General features: G+C 40.9%; 1 protein-coding gene across 1 annotated transcript in view; it reads left to right on the top strand.

Moving 5' to 3' along the window:
- LOC136877732 (juvenile hormone esterase-like) overlaps window positions 1–16,557 on the top strand; it is a 36,163-nt gene extending 19,606 nt beyond the window's left edge. The window contains exons 5-9 of the mRNA XM_067151942.2: window positions 3,133–3,332; window positions 13,775–13,946; window positions 15,327–15,511; window positions 15,924–16,074; window positions 16,154–16,557. Of these exons, the coding sequence (XP_067008043.2) occupies window positions 3,133–3,332; window positions 13,775–13,946; window positions 15,327–15,511; window positions 15,924–16,074; window positions 16,154–16,359 (914 nt within the window). The 3' untranslated portion in view covers window positions 16,360–16,557. The remainder of the gene's footprint in view (window positions 1–3,132; window positions 3,333–13,774; window positions 13,947–15,326; window positions 15,512–15,923; window positions 16,075–16,153) is intronic.
- The last annotated feature ends 3,349 nt before the right edge of the window (window positions 16,558–19,906 follow it).

Below are 19,906 nucleotides of genomic sequence, written 5' to 3'. Positions count from 1 at the left end.
TGATGGAGTGAAGAGTAGATTGGCTTGCTCTAAAAAATGGGCATTAATCCTGGTGTCTTTTGTGAACGTCCAATGCTACAAGAGGTCGTGATGCTTTAAGAGTCTGCTGTAAAATGGGTATGAGAATCCACAAAAGGAGCCAGACAAAGCAGAATAATATTAATACTGGAAAATGAAGCTGAGAAAACTGCTTTAGAGGGAACATCCTATGCCCCTGGAAGGCTGCTGTGTCATTACAGGGGTCATATAACTTTGCAGCACAGTTTCTCAAAACTATATTTTTCAAAATCATTTCCCTTGTAACTCCTAAATTATATAGTGTATTACAATGCCACTTTTCTCTCATGATCTTAGTGAGAGTGTCTACAAAACTGACCGAAATCATATACCTAGGGTTGATAATTGTTTGGAAAAAATATCTACATGCAAAAGAATGACCAAAATATGCAATATTTAAGTAAGAAAGATTAAAAATACTAATTTTGCAAATATAGTTCTGGAAGTGGTCAGTTTTGTAGCTGTAACTTCAATCAGTACACTTAAAAATGTAGAACACTAATATATTGATAAATGGCGCAGCTATGACGGAAACGGTGAGCACAGACACATAAAGAGCCGCCACTTTGAATAATTAATTGTCGAGTTTGATAATGCCAATATCCATTCTGAGATATGTGCTTGCATAGTAAACGTGTAGTAGGCTTCATTTAGAACGTTTCGTTGTTGTACATACAGTAGACACTGAAATAAAAATTATTACAAATGTCCAAATTTTGAAGGTTGTCTACTGTATCTTAATCGGGAGATGCAGAGGATGCGCACGTGAAGACTTGTGGCAGCAACCCCTTGATGCATCGAAATAACGGTTTCCATTACTTTCCGTGATGTGCAGTTTTCCTGTTTATCAACAACGATCAAATCCGCGTCAGTCTTATAAATATTTTGCGGGCCAGTTGTATTTTGTGCACCCTATCCCCCCTCTCCGGCCCCAGTAAATTCAATGCCTTAACACTACGATTTACAATACATTGAGCGATACGATGACCAGTATTATTACCTTAGCATTTCAATATGATTTCACATGCAGAAATTTACGCAATTTTACAGGATATTTGAGTCAATTCTTGGAGCAGTTTACATTTTGGGGAAAAAGACTCCTGGTATCAATACCCCGGTTTAAAAACGAGATTTTACCGTAGTTTGTTTTCTGTGTTCTATCTTTTACCTTACGCGAATGATCAGCCCTGCTTATGTAACAAAGCTCTTGTATTCGACTGTTCAAATCTCTCCAAGCTGGTTTATTCGTATAGCCATTGTGAATAGCACATAACCATGCTCTTTTCCTTCTAGCCTACAGCGCCTCCCAGCCAAGTTTTTCTATCACACTACTTCTAGGATAAAATTATTAAGCACGAACCTTGCAGCCTTTCTCTGTACCATATCTAGTTCATTGATGAACCGTGTTCGGTGCAGGTTTCATACAGCTGCTCCATATTTCAGGACTGGTTTCACGAGAGGTAAATAGCCTAGCGCCTTGTAGTACGTTTGTATCAACTTGTAATAATCAGCGCTGAGGAATCCGCAAATAGTCTGCAGTCACTTCGAATATCGTTCGGGAGATGTAGATGAACGGTATAAATGGAAGTGGCCCAATTCAGTGGAGGGTGTACAAGTAAGGCGCCAATAGCATGGTTCCAGTGCACGGGACCCACACCAGAATTACTTGAACCAGAATTGAAGTAAGCAGCACGATTTGTTCTTGGCAATATTCCGCAGACGAAAATGATGCAAACTTTGGGCTTCTCAAGACACGAGCAGCTCCACTAAGTAGTTGTCAACGGAGTGAGCGCGTGGAATGATATTAGTAGACGAATGAGCTTGAGTGGAGATTTTAAATTCAAGACGACGAATTAGGGCAAATATTAATTTATAGGAAGAGGAATTCGGCATTGTAATAATTTATCAGAGGACATATTCGATAAATTTCCACGTTCCTTGAAATCATATAAGAAAATACTAGGTAATGGTAAACAATTGTTAGCGAATTTGCACCTGGGCAACAGACCTAAATGTAGATCAATGATGATTGATTGATTGATTGATTGATTGATTGATTGATTGATTGATTGATTGATTGATTGATTGATTGATTGATTGATTGATTGATTGATTGATTGATTGATTGATTGATTGATTGATTGATTGATAACATTAGCCTGTACTACTTCCGAAACTATAGAAACTTCATCAGAATGTTTGTTCAAACTTTTATTCTTTCCGTAATTATGGTCTACCAAAAATTCTCGGATCCACAAATCCACCCCTTTATTAACGTTTGGTTCTACCAATTTGCGGATCAGGCACATCAAATGATTTAGAAAATTCAATTACGATAGCGTCTACTTTGACACCTTTCTCTAGCAATTCGCTAATATTCTTTAAAAGCTGAAATGGTTACAGTGGACCATTCTGACGAAACTTCAATGCGCTGTTCACAGAAATTTCCAGAGCATTGAAAGGAAACACAAAATACTTGTCCAACAAACTCTTACTATAAACAGGACACAGACACTCAAGCATCGGCAAAATCAAGGAAATACCCTACATCAGCACTGAACACACCCTAAAATAATATGAACTATACAGACACACTCCATCTGATAGCATTAATATTCACATGGAAAACGCAAAATATAATCTAATTTCAATGACCTATACCATCACAGTTTCTAGGAACTCCTTTCTATCTTCAAAACTGGAAATGGAATAATATCACCTATTGTTATCGTAGTAATGAGTTTACTAGAATGACCGTTTCCACACTCTATAGAACGGCCTGAAAGGGAAATTTACTTCAGAAAAGTGCTATAAATTGAGGCAAATTTTGCAAAATTTTATCAACACTACGAAATGACCATCAACATCAAAAGCTAAAAGAAACAGGAATATATTTAATGAAATAAATGGGTGCAAGGTATTTGTTTAAATGTCTTAAAATTTATCAATTCTAAAGATGGCTGCTATTTCAATTAGTGTAAATACTATCTTTATCAATTGGTAAATAGGTAGTTTAGTGTTGTTCTGGAAACAAAACAAAATATTGGTTAAAGCTCAGTGCAATTGATTTTTTAGGTCTCTTCCGAGGTGCCATTGCTCAGAGCGGCTCGGCAGTCAACCCTTGGGCGCTTGCAGTGAGGCCCAGAGAATCTGCATTCATACTTGGAAGAGCTCTGGGCTATTCTGGAAACTCCTCTGAAGAACTGGTTCGTTTCCTCCGTACGATAAGCTGCCAGCGACTCCTGACTACAGCTCAAGAAGCTATACCTGATAGAGTAACTATTGGAACAAAAATTATTCTTATTCTTATTCTTATTCTTATTCTTATTCTTATTCTTATTCTTATTCTTATTCTTATTCTTATTCTTATTCTTATTCTTATTCTTATTCTTATTCTTATTCTTATTCTTATTCTTATTCTTCGTCTTCTTCGTTTATGCCTACAATTGACCACGTGGTTCTTAACTCTGGTGAGCTTGTTTCCTCTTATTAGCCCAGTATTCCTTTTCTTTCCTGAGTCCATTTCACTCCTACTTCTGAAGGCAGTGATTTAACTGTTAGTGACTGGAGAGAGTCAGATGTCTTGATTAACTTTCTGCACTTATCTAAGTTATATATGTCAGTGTGATCAATGTTTATGTTTTGTAGGTCTTTCCGAACAAACTTCGTCCATTTGGCATTTGTCGCTTTCCCTCTAGATATAGTGGTGAAGATCCTTGAAGTGAGTCTCTGGCTGTCCATCCTGACTATGTGACCATAGAACATTAGCCTTCTCTTTCTCATGGCTGTTGTTATGCTCTCTGTTTTACTGTACAGTTCCTTGTTGTGCCTCATTCTGTACCCTTCTTTATTGGGACCCATAATCCTTCTGAGGATCTTTCGCACTTTCAGTTCCAGTTTTCTGAGTTGTCATTTCCGGTTCATTTTTAGGTATTCTGAGGCGTACAGTACAGCAGGTCTTACTACGGTATTATAGTGTCTAAGTTTAAGATTCAAGAAGAGGGATGTAGACTTGTATATGTTTTTACAAATATGACAAGCTCTTTCTAATTTGGTGCATCTACAGTTCATTACAAGGCTCTCATTGATATTTGGGGTTATCCATTCTCCAAGATATTTGAATGATTTGGCCTTTCATATTATTTTGTCTCTCAAAGAAATGAAGTTTGGTGCTTCTCTGATGTTGGTCAGAAACTCAGTTTTATTGACAGCGATCTTCGGCCCTTCTTTAGCTGCTATGTGTTCGAGGGAGGATAGCTGGTACGTAGCTTCTTACGTGAAGAAAAGAGTGGGAGGTCATCTGCAGAGGCCAAACAAGTGACTGTTAACTTGTCTCTTCTTAATCCAGAGTTGTCAGCTAGTGTATTCGTCCATTCCCGAATGACATTCTCCAGCAGACATTTAAACATGATAGGCGACAAACCATCTCATTGTCTAACACCTGTTTTTATCTCGAAGGTTTTCGATAGTACCCCTCTGAATTTGACATCGGACATGCTGTTCGTCAGTGTAGCCTTCAAAAGATTCAACGTCTTCTTATCTAGTCCCAGTTCACTTATCGTGTCAAAGAGGGACTGCCTGTCTACTGAGTCGTAGGCCTTCTGGAAGTCAACGAAAATTGCTACATAGGGTGAGGCGCTGAGATTTTTGTGGGTAAATATAGTTTTGAGGTTCAGAATCTGCTCTGTGCATGACCTTGACTTATAAATCCAGCTTCGCACTCTCCTATGCATTAGTATAATTTCGCCTCCACTTTTTAAGCAATGCTTTGTAGAAGACTTTTTTAGTCACTGATAGGAGAGAGATCCCTATATAGTTGTTAGGGTCTAACTTGTCTCCTTTCTTGTCCAGCGGGTGGATGATAGCTGAAGTCCCATCCCTTAGTAGTATTTCCGTCGTCCAGATTTCAGTTATAATCCTGTGGATACTGTCAATTGACTCTTCATCTGCAATTCTGCAATGATGCCGTCTTCGGCTGCTGCTCTGTTGGATTTCTTCTTTGGTAGGAGAATTCAGGGTTAATAACATTCTTGGATTGAAATTGAATTATTTTCTCAGGTTCTTCTGCATTGAGGAGCTCATCGAAACATTCTGCAAGGACTGTAATGCAATCTTCATTGTTAATTTTCAGTTCTCCGCCTAATCCTCGAAGGTGAAATGTTGCGACTGAGTCAGCGATCGATGAGATTTTAAAGTTCTGTATAGGTTACTGGTGTTGTTCCTTTGAAATTATTTCTCTGCCTGATCTACGATGTAGTTGTTATATTGCCTCTTAGCATTTCTGATTGTTTTGGCCGTGTTCTTTCTGATTGTTAGGAAGGCTGTATGATTTTCCGTGCTTTTGTTGCAGTTCCATTTCACCCATGCCTTCTGTCCTCTATTGGCTTATCACATCCTGGCGTCCACCATGCGTGTTTACTCCTTTTGGTTGCAAGGATAGTTTCTGTTGCTGCATCTATCAGTGCCTTCTGTAGATTTGGCGATTCCTTTTTATTCTGATTATTACTTAGGACCTTAGGAAAGTTGTTGTCTTTCAACTGGGCTGAATTAAATTTTGGGACTCTGGACCTGGTGTAGTTATTACCTCTCCACGTCATGAGTCGAATGAAAGATAGGTAGTGGTCTGAATCGATATTGCCACCTCTCATTGCCTTGATATTCATTACTTCCTTGCCATTTCTTCTACTGATGGCAACGTGTTCTACCCGGTACACTCCAAGCAAGGGATTGGGACATCTCCAGCTCTTGGCTTTTCGGCAGAGGTGTCTGAATGCTGAAAATTATTTATTTATTTATTTATTTATTTATTTATTTATTTATTTATTTATTTATTTATTTATTTATTTATTTATTTATTTATTTATATATTTATTTATTTATTTATTTATTTAATTTCCCTTAAATTGTACATGTGCAATCTACGGGTGGTAGATGGAGAAGAGGAAAGCCCCACATACACGGAAGTGTCCCCATCTCCACATGTATGTTCACATAAACTCTACTGAATATTTACATTTATGTAGACAATTTTCGCCTCTGCGGTGTAGTGTTTAGTGTGATTAGCTGCCACCCCAGGAGGCCCGGGTTCAATTCCCGGCTCTCCCACTACATTTGAAAAGTGGTACGAGGGCTGGAACGGGGTCCACTCAGTCTCGGGAGGTCAATTGAGTATAGGTGGGTTCGATTCCCACTTCAGCCATCCTGGAAGTGGTTTTCCGTGGTTTCCCACTTCCCCTCCAGGCAAATGTTGGGATGGTACCTAACTTAAGGTCACGGCCGCTTCCTTCCCTCTTCCTTGTCTATCCCTTCCAATCTTCCCATTCCCCCGCAAGGCCCCTGTTCAGCATAGCAGGTGAGGCCGCCTGGGCGAGGTACTGGGCATCCTCCCCAGTTGTATCCCCGACCCAATGTCTCACGCTCCAGGACACTGCCCTTGAGACGGTAGACGTGGGATCCCTCGCTGAGTCGGAGGGAAAGGCCAACCCTGGAGGGTAAAAAGATAAAGAAAGAAAGAAAGAAAGAAAGAAAGAAAGAAAGAAAGAAAGAAAGAAAGAAAGGAAAGAAAGAATTTGGGGTAAGTAAAAAATTAATTTTAACACATTTGAAAAAAAAAGAATAGTAAAAATGTATGCACTTGTGCCATGTCGCACTCTATTTGCCACTGGTGTAAACACTTGGTAGGAACTAATACACTTATTATTTAACACACTTTGTTTGCCGAGGCCTTTGTAATGTCACAGTACAGATGAACTTAAATTACACTTGGGACACTGGGCAGAAATAGTATAAATTAAACGATATTCCGTACGTGAATCTTTGGTACATTAAAATTATAAACACAAATGAAAGAAAAATGTCTTAACACTAAAGTTCTGCACGTTGAGAATGTGAGGGATAATAGACACATATACGATATATTAACAAATAAGAAACTAATAATAACAAAGGAATAATAAAAAGAAGATAATAAAGCAGGACGACTTATATGGGAAAGCAAAGTCATCTCCGTAAAGGCCATGAAGGCTCTTGGAGGAGTGGAAAATAAAGGCTTCCACTATCCGTAACCTCGCCACTTGGTGGGGTAGAGTAGTTGGCTGCACGCCCGGCCGCCAGGAATTAACCTGGTACTCATTTCTGGTGTAGGCTGGGTGAAAATCAGCGTCATGTGCACCTCCGGTGGTAGAAGTCTAATTTCTTAACATTTTCGGCTTTCTGACGGGGAGTCAGAACCCACGTCCTTCCGGGCGAACCCAGTACGACTTTACTGCCTCGGCCAGGCAGCCCGTGTGACTTCTATGAGTAACGACTATGACGGCTCGATTGGATTGAATAGATCTTATGTTATCATAATACAATTTCATAACTCCTATGTAATGGGGATGGTGTTCAAGGAAAAATATGTCAAATGCATTTTGTTTTCCGAGTAATCAACATTCATATGGGTGTTCAGAACCAATCGAGCCGCAAGCTGGACTTGGGTAAGGGTGTACATTTTTTTTACGTATCACTGACACAGATAGCTCTTATGGCGACGATGGATTAGGAAAGGCTTAGGAGAGGGAAGGAAGCGGCTGTGGCCTTAATTAAGGTACAGCCCCAGCATTTGTCTGGCATGATAATGAGAAAAAAAACCGAAAGCTATCTTCATGGCTGCTGACAGTGTGGCTCGAACCCATTATCTCCCGAATGCAAGCTCACAGCTCCACGCCCCTAAACGCACGACCAACTGGCCCGGTGGTTAAGGATATGAGTTATGAGGAAGGGAAGGGTATTTTGGAGGATCAGCGTCAAAAACCGGATGATGTTCTACAAACTAGGGGAGGGGACGGAAGAGAAAGCGGCAGGGGTGGGAAGGTCTTGTAAAAGAACAGGTATGACATATTCAGGATGATTTGGTTCAGGGCCGGGTTTCACTTTACACCTGTAGCTGAAGGCGGGGTAGGATTCATTGCAATTGCCACATTTCAGATTCGGCTCATTAGAAAAAAAAATGTTTGGGTGTCGTTAGCACAAAAAGCACATACCAGATTTTGCTTGCACGGTTCCCTGGGCAGGCAGTCGAACCGCTAGCACTGGTCGCAGCGGATCCGTCGGGGTGGCTCCGATGGCGATGCCTCCACTCGATGGCGATGGGCGTAGATGACCGCCCCGTCGCACAACAGGTTATCTATCGTGTTGATGTCCCAGGAGAGGATTCTCACCAGCGAAGTTGGTCCTTGAGCATTTTTTATCCGGATGATCCGGATGATCCGGTAAATGATGTGGTCGTCAAGCTGAAGTTGCGCCATAATCTCAATCTCGGTGTAGTCCAGTTCTACGCCATAGGCCAGCACGGATAGTAGAGGGGCCGGATGAGAAGGGACGCCGGGACGGCTGATAGGTTGTTGTTGTATTAGATTCGATGCACGGTCATGTTTGCCCAATTGGTGGACTCCAGTAGCAGTAGTTAAATGGGCATAATATGGTTGGAAGTTGAAGTTGAAGAGGTTGAAGCCCTGTCTCGATAGTTGTATTTCTACACTACATGGTATTTTGATAAGTTAGGAGTATAGCGAGACAGAAGTTGGTAGATAGCCCTCGTGTTAGCAAGGGATTGACAGAAGTTTGTGAGAAGTTAGAATGTTGGATTGATAGATCTGGGTGAATGGGTGGTGAGAGACCGTTGACGGATATGAGTGGGCAGTGCCGGATTGTTAACCTCACTGGTATAGCTCCTGATATTAGAAGCAATGTAATGAGTGGGTGACGGTTCTACCACCCCCTACCCTGCTACCATAACACATCAACACAATACATGACATATACGCGCAGATAGTTACCTCAGTCACCTCTCTTCCTAAATTGCCGTGGATGGACTGGAACGAACTAAAACAGCTCGGAGCTGGACCCGTGCGTAGACAAAAGCGGAGCGAAAGGACAGAAAGGCGTGAACCCATAACCCCCATGAACAAGAGTGGATCAAATGATAATGGGGTCTATTATAAACACAATATTAAAATGAAAGCAAAAATGGGAAGCTGCATTAAAAGTTACTTGCATAACTGCAGGAAAATAGAACATCAAGTAGTATCCCGTTCAATGACATACTACGTTTTGAGTTACACGGCGACAGTACACACGATCGCACTATTCACTTCTGTATGACCACTTAAAAATACAAATTCGTTTCAGAAAAATAATGTGACGTGGACCATGTTATCGAAGGAATCAGAAAATGGAACCACGAAAGAGATAATGCAGTCGTACTAGTGCGGATCGTGTACATATCAACAGTTAGTATCCGTGCTCCAAACGAGTATCCATTCGATGCTAGCGCGTCACAACAATGCCAAAGCACAGCCTCCCAGAGGAGCAGAAGCAAAGGAACAAGAAGATGTTGCCACAGTTACAAAAACAAAACCTAATCGCCGACAATGGAGCAGATAACGGTCTAGAAATATAAAATAGCACACTACACACGTCCCAACCCTGCCAACTAAAACGAAAACAAAAGAAAAAGAAAGAAAAAATTAAAATTCAAATTACGAGATACGGAGAGTACCACAAACCGTACACAGACAGACAACACAAGCACGCACACACACGTATGAGCAAGAAGAGAGACCCAATATACAATCGACCCAGACCAGACCGGTGTGTCCAGGCGTGTTGTATAATTTCGCACAGGATAGCTACTGATATCATGGACTCACGAGCATGGTTCGAACACCACAGATACAATGCTGGACCGCCACGAAAATAGGCAAGGCTGTTCCAAATATAATCGTAGCAATCACAACATTAGTCGACCCGCTACCCTGGACATCCAAATTGCCTCACGTGGACAAAAATGGATTAAACCCCGTAGCGTCAAATCACACAATATACCAATGCTCAGCCATGATTTCTAACGATGAGGAAACAGAAGTGCGTGGTCTCAAAACCCACAAACACACAGACCCAAACAAACAGATAGGTAAATACCACTCTCCGTTCTCGCGCGTGTGCACACAAACAAAGAAAGAAAATTTAAAACACACACAAAATAAATTAAATTAAAGCCTGCAAAGACAGGTGATAAAAGACTACCGAAATACAATCACATAGAACCGTTCTTGTAACTATGGCACGTAAAATGAAATAGAACGAATGAATACCTGGGAGCAGCAATCAGGAATCTCGAAATATTTACATCAATCAAAATAATGACTCCCAGCAGAGAACCGAGTCTTGAAACAAGTAAATCCACGATAATAGCAATTCGTAGATCAAGAAGCACATTTTAAATCCCAGTTTGTTCATCATTTTCGATTCCTCCATTGTTGGTATCACCAGCAGACCAATTTAACACTCGTAGAGCGAGAGACAGACTGTGTATCAACACAGATGGCTAGAGCGTCATCTTCAATGAGAAACTTTAAGTTTCACGTCACATTCGGGTAATGTCATCGCTACCGAGCTCGATAGCTGCAGTCACTTAAGTGCGGCCAGTATCCAGTATTCGGGAGATAGTAGGTTCAAACCCCACTGTCGGCAGCCCTGAAAATGGTTTTCCGTGGTTTCCCATTTTCACACCAGGCAAATGCTGGGGCTGTACCTTAATTAAGGCCACGGCCGCTTCCTTCCCACTCCTAGTCCTTTCCTGTCCCATCGTCGCCATAAGACCTATCTGTGTCGGTGCGACGTAAAGCAAATAGCAAAAAAAAAAAAAGTCATCGCTAATGGCGACAGCGAAAGTTAAGGAGAAGTAGAAATAAAGGAAATGCATCACCAAGGTAGGCTTGGTTCGGCACACGGTGGAGGTAAAACTTGACGCTGGTGGTGGTCGCCAGCGGACGTTGTCAGAGCCTTAATGCCAAGTTGGTAGTTTCTGTAATTGACTGTTCAAGGACAGAACTCCCCGGCGTATAGGTGGTCCCTGTTGTTGATGGAGAAGTTGAAAAACTCCGTCCACGTCCACCAGGTGACAATGTTGGACTTTCGTCGCCAAGACGTCGTGCTGGTGTCAATGGTAAGTCCTCCATATACTCGGCTGAGTCAGGTTCTTCGAGAGGCGCTGCGGTGCTGAGCCACTTATGCTGACGTCAGGTAGAGCTTCCACTTCGAGAGATGATTCTTGTTGAAGGAACACAGATGTCGCTCGGATCTATGATAACGCTGCCACGGTCAATGTGCTAACCACCGCCGTCTATTGAGACGGCGGTGGTGCTAAGTAGTCATGCAGCAGGTGACATGCGCAGCGTTGCACTAGTAAATACAGTCTGTACTGTATTTGGCACTAGATAGAGTATTATTGTACAAACTGTTGCCTACGCTATAATACAAGGCCTTGAAATGCACTCATGGAAACAGGTGGCACGGCCGACTTGATGCGTCGCTCTAGCTAGCTCTAAGGAGCGCAGCGAGGGATCGAGTCGGCCGTGCAGGTGGCACCCTAATTCGCCATTCAGCCGCTAGGATCGCGTTCTTGCCCTCCTTAGTTTCGCATGGCCGAATATGTCAATAAGTAAATTATATCCTAAATAAAAAGAAAATGTTTTTGCGAGTATTGACAGTACTTTATTTATAAAGCAGTGCTGCATTGGCTTGGGTATGTCATTGAAGTTTCAAAACTTTCCTTTTGAGGAGCTTCTTTTCAAGTTTCAAAACTTTCTCTCTTCTACTTGAGTGACTCGAAGCAATATTGTCTAATAGAGATCTCAGAAATTTTCATAGTAGAAAAAGAGGTGGTTTCTCGTCTTTACACTTTCTACACTTAATTTCACTGTTGAACATGTCTTTCGAAAGGAAAACGTGCACCTTTTAGTAACTCTCTTCGGGGCAAGTACTGCGTAGCGGAGTTGACAAATTCCGTCGTTCGCTGCAGAAGTGCCACAGACGATGATTTTCGGTATATGAGGGCTCCTCGATCTTGAAAATGAATAAGACACAATGTTGGACTTTGAGTAGCTGGAGACGAGATATGTTCTAAACAGCCGTTACAGTATGTTTGTTCTTTTGCCACACGAACCATAATGTCATTGTATTCCGCTTGGCGTCTTAGGTAGCTGAAGAAGAGCTCAATGTCATCACTTGTTAGGTTCCTCGTCAATGCATAATGCAAATTTATACTCATGAGGATTTTTATTTTACTTTCTTTGAATGCATTTGAATTTTCTTATTATATGACATGAAATCATTAATTAACCATGTGAGGCGTTCATCTTCAGTACTAAAAGATGCTCGTTTGTTCTCATTCCTGGAATATGTCCCATGTGAGGTGTTACTGACGTCATGCGCATCGAACAATTTCATAAAATGCTCCATAAAACAAATGGTTTATTTTAAACTGTAATGATCTAGGGACAAACCACCTCCATACTTTTCAAACCAGAGGTTGTTTCAGGGGAAAATACAATGTGTTTAGTTCTTGCTACATTCATTTTCTCCAAATATTGTTGGGCAAATTATTTTTCTAGTTGGTCTCCTAATTTTAGATTTCTGAGTTTGAAGAGCTGGTGGTGGTAGTGGTGGTGGTGGTGGTGGTGGTGGTGATTGTTGTTTTAAGAGGAAGTACAACTAGGTGACCATCATAACACTAATCAGAGAGAAAAAATGGAAGGGGCCCGACACTTCGAAAAATGAAGGTATCGGCCAAAAGAAGACAAGGGCCACGAAGGGCATGAAAATGAAAGACTCCCTAGGCCTCCATACGTTATACCGTCGGGGTCTGAAAAGAACAAGAAATGACCAACGGAGGTCGGATAGGATAGATGAAAGTGAGGAGCCTGGCACAAGTAAGTGGAAACAATGCCAGGACTCAGCTGAGGTCCCCGTAGTCGCCAACCCATGATCCAAAGTTCAGATCCCCTGAGGCCTTTTTTAGTCGCCTCTTACGACAGATAGGGAATACCGTGGGTGTTATTCTACCGCCCCCATCCACAGGGGGAGTTTGAAGAGGCCTCTCTAATGATCGCCGATCACGGTAGCATTGTTTAAAAAAAAGTCCAGTTACAAATTTTGGGATCGCCCGATTCTTATGACGTAACTCTGGTCAAAACTTAGGAACAGAGCACTAATTTCATCAGCTTGAAGTCGTATCTCATGCGTAATACTTCCTCTGTATAAAGTTTCGAACATTGAACATTCACTGGAAACTTGTGAAACAAAATTCCACTACCTGTAATTTCTCGTGAATTAACAATGACTGGGACTGCGAGTGCTTAACATTAGACGAATACATAATACATTCACAACCAACGTTTAAAGGCGTGAACCCGGTAGCAGGAGGCAAGAAAGCGATCCTAGCGGCCCGGCATTGAACTTCAGTGTGACCACTTCGATAGCGTTTTACGGGCTCTATTTCCAGGCCTTGTATTATAACGTAGGCAACGGTACGAGCACTGGCAGTACAACTAAATACTCTACAGTGCGTAAGATCCTCAAAGCAGTGAGTTACTCTTTCGAAGCGATACATAACTAACTTTCTGACTACGAAATATATACCCTTACATCTTTTATAAAAATGTATATAGGCTATGCAGTAATAACACAGGAAGTGGATAACTATTATTCTTAAGTTTACAATGCCATTTATAAATAATATTTCTCTTATTAACTTTCCTCTAACGTCCAGAACGGCAAAAATACCTTAATTGTTGTATAGAACAGAGTGTGTTCATTTCTGCTTACAAACATACAAAACCACTCTGCTTAATGGCCTTTTAACGTACCTATTAATTTATGTTTTGACCCACAGGATAAACCACGTCTTATGAGAATGGTCTTCGTGCCGTCAGTGGAGCCAACAGTGGAAGGAGAGATGTCATTTCTACCTGATACTCCTATAAATCTCCTCAAGCAGGGAACTTTCCAGAAGGTGCCATTCATTTCGGGAGTTGCGAGTGGAGAAGGAATATTATTTTTGAAAAGTAAAGTTACTACTTTTTTAAGAACAATATTTTGCACCATTACGTTTACACAGTCATTTTGAAGTTTAAAAAAATATACATACATATTCCAAAGTAAAATTTGCTCCAGAAATATATTCAAACAACAAAGTTGGAAAAGCAATATACTGTATACATATTTAAACTAAGCTATCTATTTTTAAGAAGAAATTTTGTTACAATTTTTGCAAATTATTCCGTACCATACTCTAATATTTTAAAAGGTAAGGTTGCGTTAATTCTTGAATAGTATATCCTCAATTAATTATATGTAACTAATAAGAAAATATAAAACGGCATCTTATGAGAGGATCATTTCACTCGCAATGTTATTGAGAGATATGATTTTCAAAGTTAATGCTCGAGTATTAAGAATCTCCCGGTCAGGATTAAATATGATAACAAGTACAAAGTTACAGGAAGAAACAAATTCCCTTCCGTCATATGGATAAACTCTATTGTACAATCTCGTTGATGTGTTCATTGTATAGTTTGTATACGTTTCAGATTTAGTTTGTGAAACACATCTGTTAAGTCTTCGGCCCAGGGGTTGATTGGATCATTTCATGGCACCGATAACAATTATGAGGTTCTAAAAGAAATGAACGAACCGACGGAGGAGACAGAAAGTGTTAATCTACTTTGAAAAATATATAATTTTCATGTTTTATAACACTAAGACACACTAATAGTACTCTGAAAATCATTATTCAACACCGTACATACCTCAGCAGCTTCCCGTTTGTCACAGCCATAAATACAGTACACTTTTATCTCGCCTGCGTCAAGCGATGGATGCAAGAATGCTGAATCCGTTACTAAAAACAACATGCGGAAGTCTTTGAAATAAAGAAGATATTTCCAGTTCAACTTAGATTTCTGTGGTGTATAGAAATAAATTGGCCTCTGCATATCTATATCATCAATTTTGTAGCTACAAAAAATGTAAATTATTGCAGTTTCACCTGGAATGTAAGCTATCAATATCATATTAGTTGGGCATATTAAAAAAATGTAAGACTGTTGTGTAGTTACCAGTAATTTTATAAATCGTGGATTTCAGAAACTTCAATTTAAAACTCTCGATAAGGGCAATGTTTTTGTAGCCATGGAGTTCCTAATAATTGATCCATTCTCAACTCCGGACAATATAACGTTATTGATATCGGTATTCTTATTCTAACAGCAATGAACAAAAGTCGAAGGAGTACTGACGTGATGTCAAAAATTTCAGTTCTTCAGTTTTGTTTTAACTCTAGTACGATATGGATAGATTAATTTTTAATATATTAATGTATCTATATTGCCACTATGTGAGCCTAGCATATATTGCATTTCAGATTATAAATAATTTTGTTACAGTTGCTAACATCCTAGACAATTTCGGAAGGGTGCAGGAAATCAACGAAAATTTCGTGAAGACCCTAAAACCAGAACTGAGATTCTGCAAAGAAGATTTGTGTGGAAACGAAATGGTAGCGAGGATGAAGTCCTTCTACTTTGGAGATCAAGATTTTAACAATGACACGTTGGAAAATTTCATTGACGTAAGTCAGTCTTGAAAGTCAAAATTCTAAAAAGTGTTTCAGACAGAATGACAGCTTACAGTTATGTAACATATTGTTCTTTTGGCTACAAGAAGTTATATCAAGAAAATTTTATTGTTCCACCTCAGCAACTTTAGTGGTTGATTCTATGGAGTGCACAAGCTTGCGATAGCTGTGGTGTTTATGATCATTTGAGTAGTTGATGCGTGGACTTTTCATTTCTCTTTGTAAAGGGATTTCAAACATTTGGTGAAAATAGCTTGTCTTTTAGGTCACCAGCCCGTAAAAGTTTTATGCTTGTAAATCCTTAGAGGTTAATATACACATTGAAGAGGTGTGTAGAATTTCCAGTGCGAGAGTGAGATTATAGACCAAGCTTTTTTAATTCCTAAGAGTATTGTGTTATTTTCAGCTAACATCCGATTTGTTTTTTAACGAGGGAGTTGAATACGGAGTGAACTTGATGGCCTCTCAAAGTTCTACGCCCATTTACCTGTACGAGTTTATATATGATGGTGGTCTGGCATTGTTCAAAATTCGTTTTGGCGCCCAGAACTTCTCAGGTGAGACATAGTGGTTCTGTTACAGATGCTGTTCTCTACTTGTCACATCGGTATATTAATGAATAATTCTGTGTTCCAGGTGTTGCCCATGGTGATGAACTCGGGTACCTGTTTGGAACTTCACAATCAGCGGCGGACGGTTCACCTGATGCTAGTATGCGCTCCAAACTGATCACCATGTGGACAAATTTTGCAAAAACCGGGTCAGTACTGGAGCCGAGTGTGCACATACTAAAAGTTTGCGGGTTAATTAAGATATCGTGTTTTAGTAAACGGATGAAATAAAACAGAAGCCGAAATAAATGATGATGATAGTGTTCTATCAAGAGAGGAAATGGAAGAAATCCGAGACATCGAAGAATGTGGAAAGCTCCACGAAAGGAGTAAACATAAAAGACTCCCCGGGCCTACCGCTAGGGTTCGCTAAAGAGCAAGATTTGAACAAGGGAGTTTGGACAGGAAAGTCTAAAACAAAGAGTCTGAGACAAGTGGCCTTAAGGTTGCCAACAGAGGCTGTCAAGTTGATAGCACTTTAACCCCCACTTGCAACAGGCAAATGATAGCCTAATATGTTGTATATTTATTTATTTTTATATTTTATATATTTAACCCGCTGCTCCTTCCGCGTCGACCAGGTTTTGCGAATCAAATTGATTGCGGCCTTGAGTTACGTAAGGACATCACTAAGTAGAGCATTAAAGTCTACTATTTTAGCTCAAATGGCGTATGGGAGTGTCCAAGGACAGGTTCGGCTCACTAGTTGCAGGTCTTTTGATTCGACTCCCGTAGGCGATCCGCCCGTCATGATGAGGATGAAATTATTATGAAGACGACGAATACACCCAGCTGCCGTGCCAGCGGAGCGAACCAATTGTGGTTAAAATTCCCGACCCTGCCGGGAATCGAATCCTGGACCCATGTCACCAAAGGCCAGCACTCTAAGCATTTAGCTACGGAGCTGGACACCACATTTATCTGTTGCAGTGGAAATGGATTTGAATAAACATTGAGTAAATCTTCACTGACAGCGGTAAGATTAAACCTTCTGGGATATAAAAGTTCCAATGGTGACGAACATTAAACATACTCAGCTGTTTGTGCTTGTTTTTGTTTATCAGTCAATTATGATTTATTATACTTCCCTAAAATATAGTTGAAATGGCATTTTTTGCTGTTTTTAAATAATAGTTTGTATCCTTGTCTTAACTTGCAGACTTGCATAAACATTGTTTTAAAACGGAGATTTGCAAACCAATTTGGTTTTCACCATTGATCTGCATTTAGGGAGGTTGTGATGATGGTTGTTGTTTCAAGAGGAAGTAAAAGTAGGCAACCATCATCTATAAGATACTAAAGAGAAGGAAAAATGAGAAGAATCCGACACTTCGAAAAATGAAGGTATCGCCCAAAGAAAAACAAGGGCTACGAAGGGCGTGAAAATGAAAGACTCCCTATGCCTCGTAACCTAATCCCGTCGGGGTGGAAAAAGGGCAAGAGTTGACCAAATGAGGTCGGATAGGATAGATGAAGGAGAGGAGCCTGATACAAATATTTGAAGAAATATCAGAACTCAGCTAAGGGCCCCTTGGTTGCCAACTCACGCTTCCAAGTTAAGAAATCCTGGGGCCCCGTTTAGTCGCTTCTTTCGATGGGCAGGGGATATCATGGATGTTATTCTACCGCCCAGACCCACAGTGAGAGAAGTCGTTACTGCTTAGCTTTATTTCATTATACTTCAATATTTGATGCATGGAAGCCTCCTCACGAGATCCTCTAGGCAACAGCAAAAACCGTGTAAAATTCTCCTCAGGAGTTGATGAGGTATAGACTGATATTCCCGCATCCAGTGAAGGGTTTCTCATGTTAATAAATATTAAAAATAGTATTGTAGTAGAAATTTCAGTGGTAGGTATGGGGTACCACGGATTATTTCGTATAATATTATTTGTTCTACAGTTCTTTCGCAGGCTGTTTGTCCATTTAATGGTATACGGAACGTAAGCTGAGATAGTGACCTTACTAGCAAACGACATGCAAGAGGCTACAAAGCAACTCCAAACACTACACTCATTAGCAGCTAAAGCAGGTCTCCTGATCAACATCGGAAAGACCGAGTTCATTACCAATTTCAAAGACGCTTTGGAGAGTGGATTTCAGCAGACCTCAGTGAAACGGTTGCTATGGAACACAGGGGAATCAAAATGGACAAGACGTACCATGCCTACAGAAAACTGTACCAGTCAAAACATATATCGGTGAATGTCAAATTAAGACACTAAAACGCAATAGTCGGACTGTCAGTCCTCTACACCAGACATCGTCAATCGAGAGCGAAATGCCTTCGGAGCCAGTTCGCTCCCCGCTCTCGAGGAACGAGAGCAGTTTATTGAGCAAGTAGGGGAAGCGCATGACGTAGCATGTACTGAAGACCAGTGGCGCAAGTACAGTACGGCCACGGTATGCAATCCGCCTGACTGCTGCCCTCTTGTTAGATACGTGACAAACACCCGTCCCGAGCGGAGCAAGTAACACCGGCTCTCTAGAGCAACTACGTGATGACGTCTGTTCTACACAAAAGAGTGCCTATCTCTAGCTAAGAAGACCCCACTAAGAACCCTCGTACAAGAAAGGAAGTTCCTGAGTAAGATAGTAGGACCGAAGGTCCTAACGGATGGAAGGCAACGGTATAAACCAAACCGTGAAGTCTACCAGCACCAAGAAATCCTCACAGATGTCATCAGAAGAAGACAGCTGGCTTTCTACGCAAAACCTGTATTGAATGAACTACCACAGGCTGTCCTATAAAATCTTCAAAGTAGCCAGCATTGGTAAAGCTTCTGGATCACTGTGGATCCAACAGGTAGATAAGGACCTCGGTAAACTTAATATTAATCACGGCCTCATTATTAACAGCAGTAACTACTGTTCAACTATCTAACACAGACCCCTCCTAACATCCCTTACAGAAGCAAACCTCAATAAGACCATGAAAAGGTCCGAGGAGCGCATGATAGATTTCAGCAAAAAAATGAAGTATTACTGAGTCAACAGGAAAGCTCAAGATACCAAGAAGAAAAGAGCAGCCAAACTCACCATCAAGAACACCAGAGGTGGCAAAAACGACAACACCACAGCTAAAACCCAAGCACCGTGGTCCTCGGGCGGCCAAACGAACTTAAAACAGATAATAATGTCAAGTAATGTGTTAATCACTTACGAGTCTCCTGGATTTTAAATATTGTTACGAATTAAACACTGCTCGTATTATGGATCTAATTCAATTCTAGGATGACCAAATTAGTGAAAACACACACTTATATTCAACCCTGAATGACTACACTCAACAAATGTCTATTTACAAGTCTCTCACAGCAGGGCTCCAGCTGGCACGGGCTATAATCATTATTGACAGGCTTCACGTTTCACTCTCGCTCCGCACGTTCAGTCTTCTCATTCAATAGCGGCTGCATGCAGACAGGCTCGAACACAGGGCTACTAACCTCCACAATACACGACGACTGTTCCTTGGCTCGACTCCAGAGAAATCTCACTACTCGCATTGGCCATTCACGTGGCCGTTCCGCACAGTGAACTACTCACAACTGACAAAACAACTGTTCCACACGCACACTGACTCCAAGGTAGTACACACACATACATACAGTACTCTGCTCAGTACACGACGATACTCTGAATTCGGTGGGACACTGGTGTCAGCCAGGACTACTGCCGTCCCTGTAAGCGGACTGACTGAGGTTAAGCGGATAGCCTCCTTTTGTATCCTGATGATGGAGTACTAGAATCTCTAGGGTTCGGCGATAGACGGAACATT

Source organism: Anabrus simplex, chromosome 7 (genome assembly GCF_040414725.1).
Source record: "Anabrus simplex isolate iqAnaSimp1 chromosome 7, ASM4041472v1, whole genome shotgun sequence".
Taxonomy (NCBI): Eukaryota; Metazoa; Arthropoda; class Insecta; order Orthoptera; family Tettigoniidae; genus Anabrus; species Anabrus simplex.
Note: the sequence above shows the minus strand (reverse complement) of the source record. Positions and strands in the feature narration are given on the sequence as shown.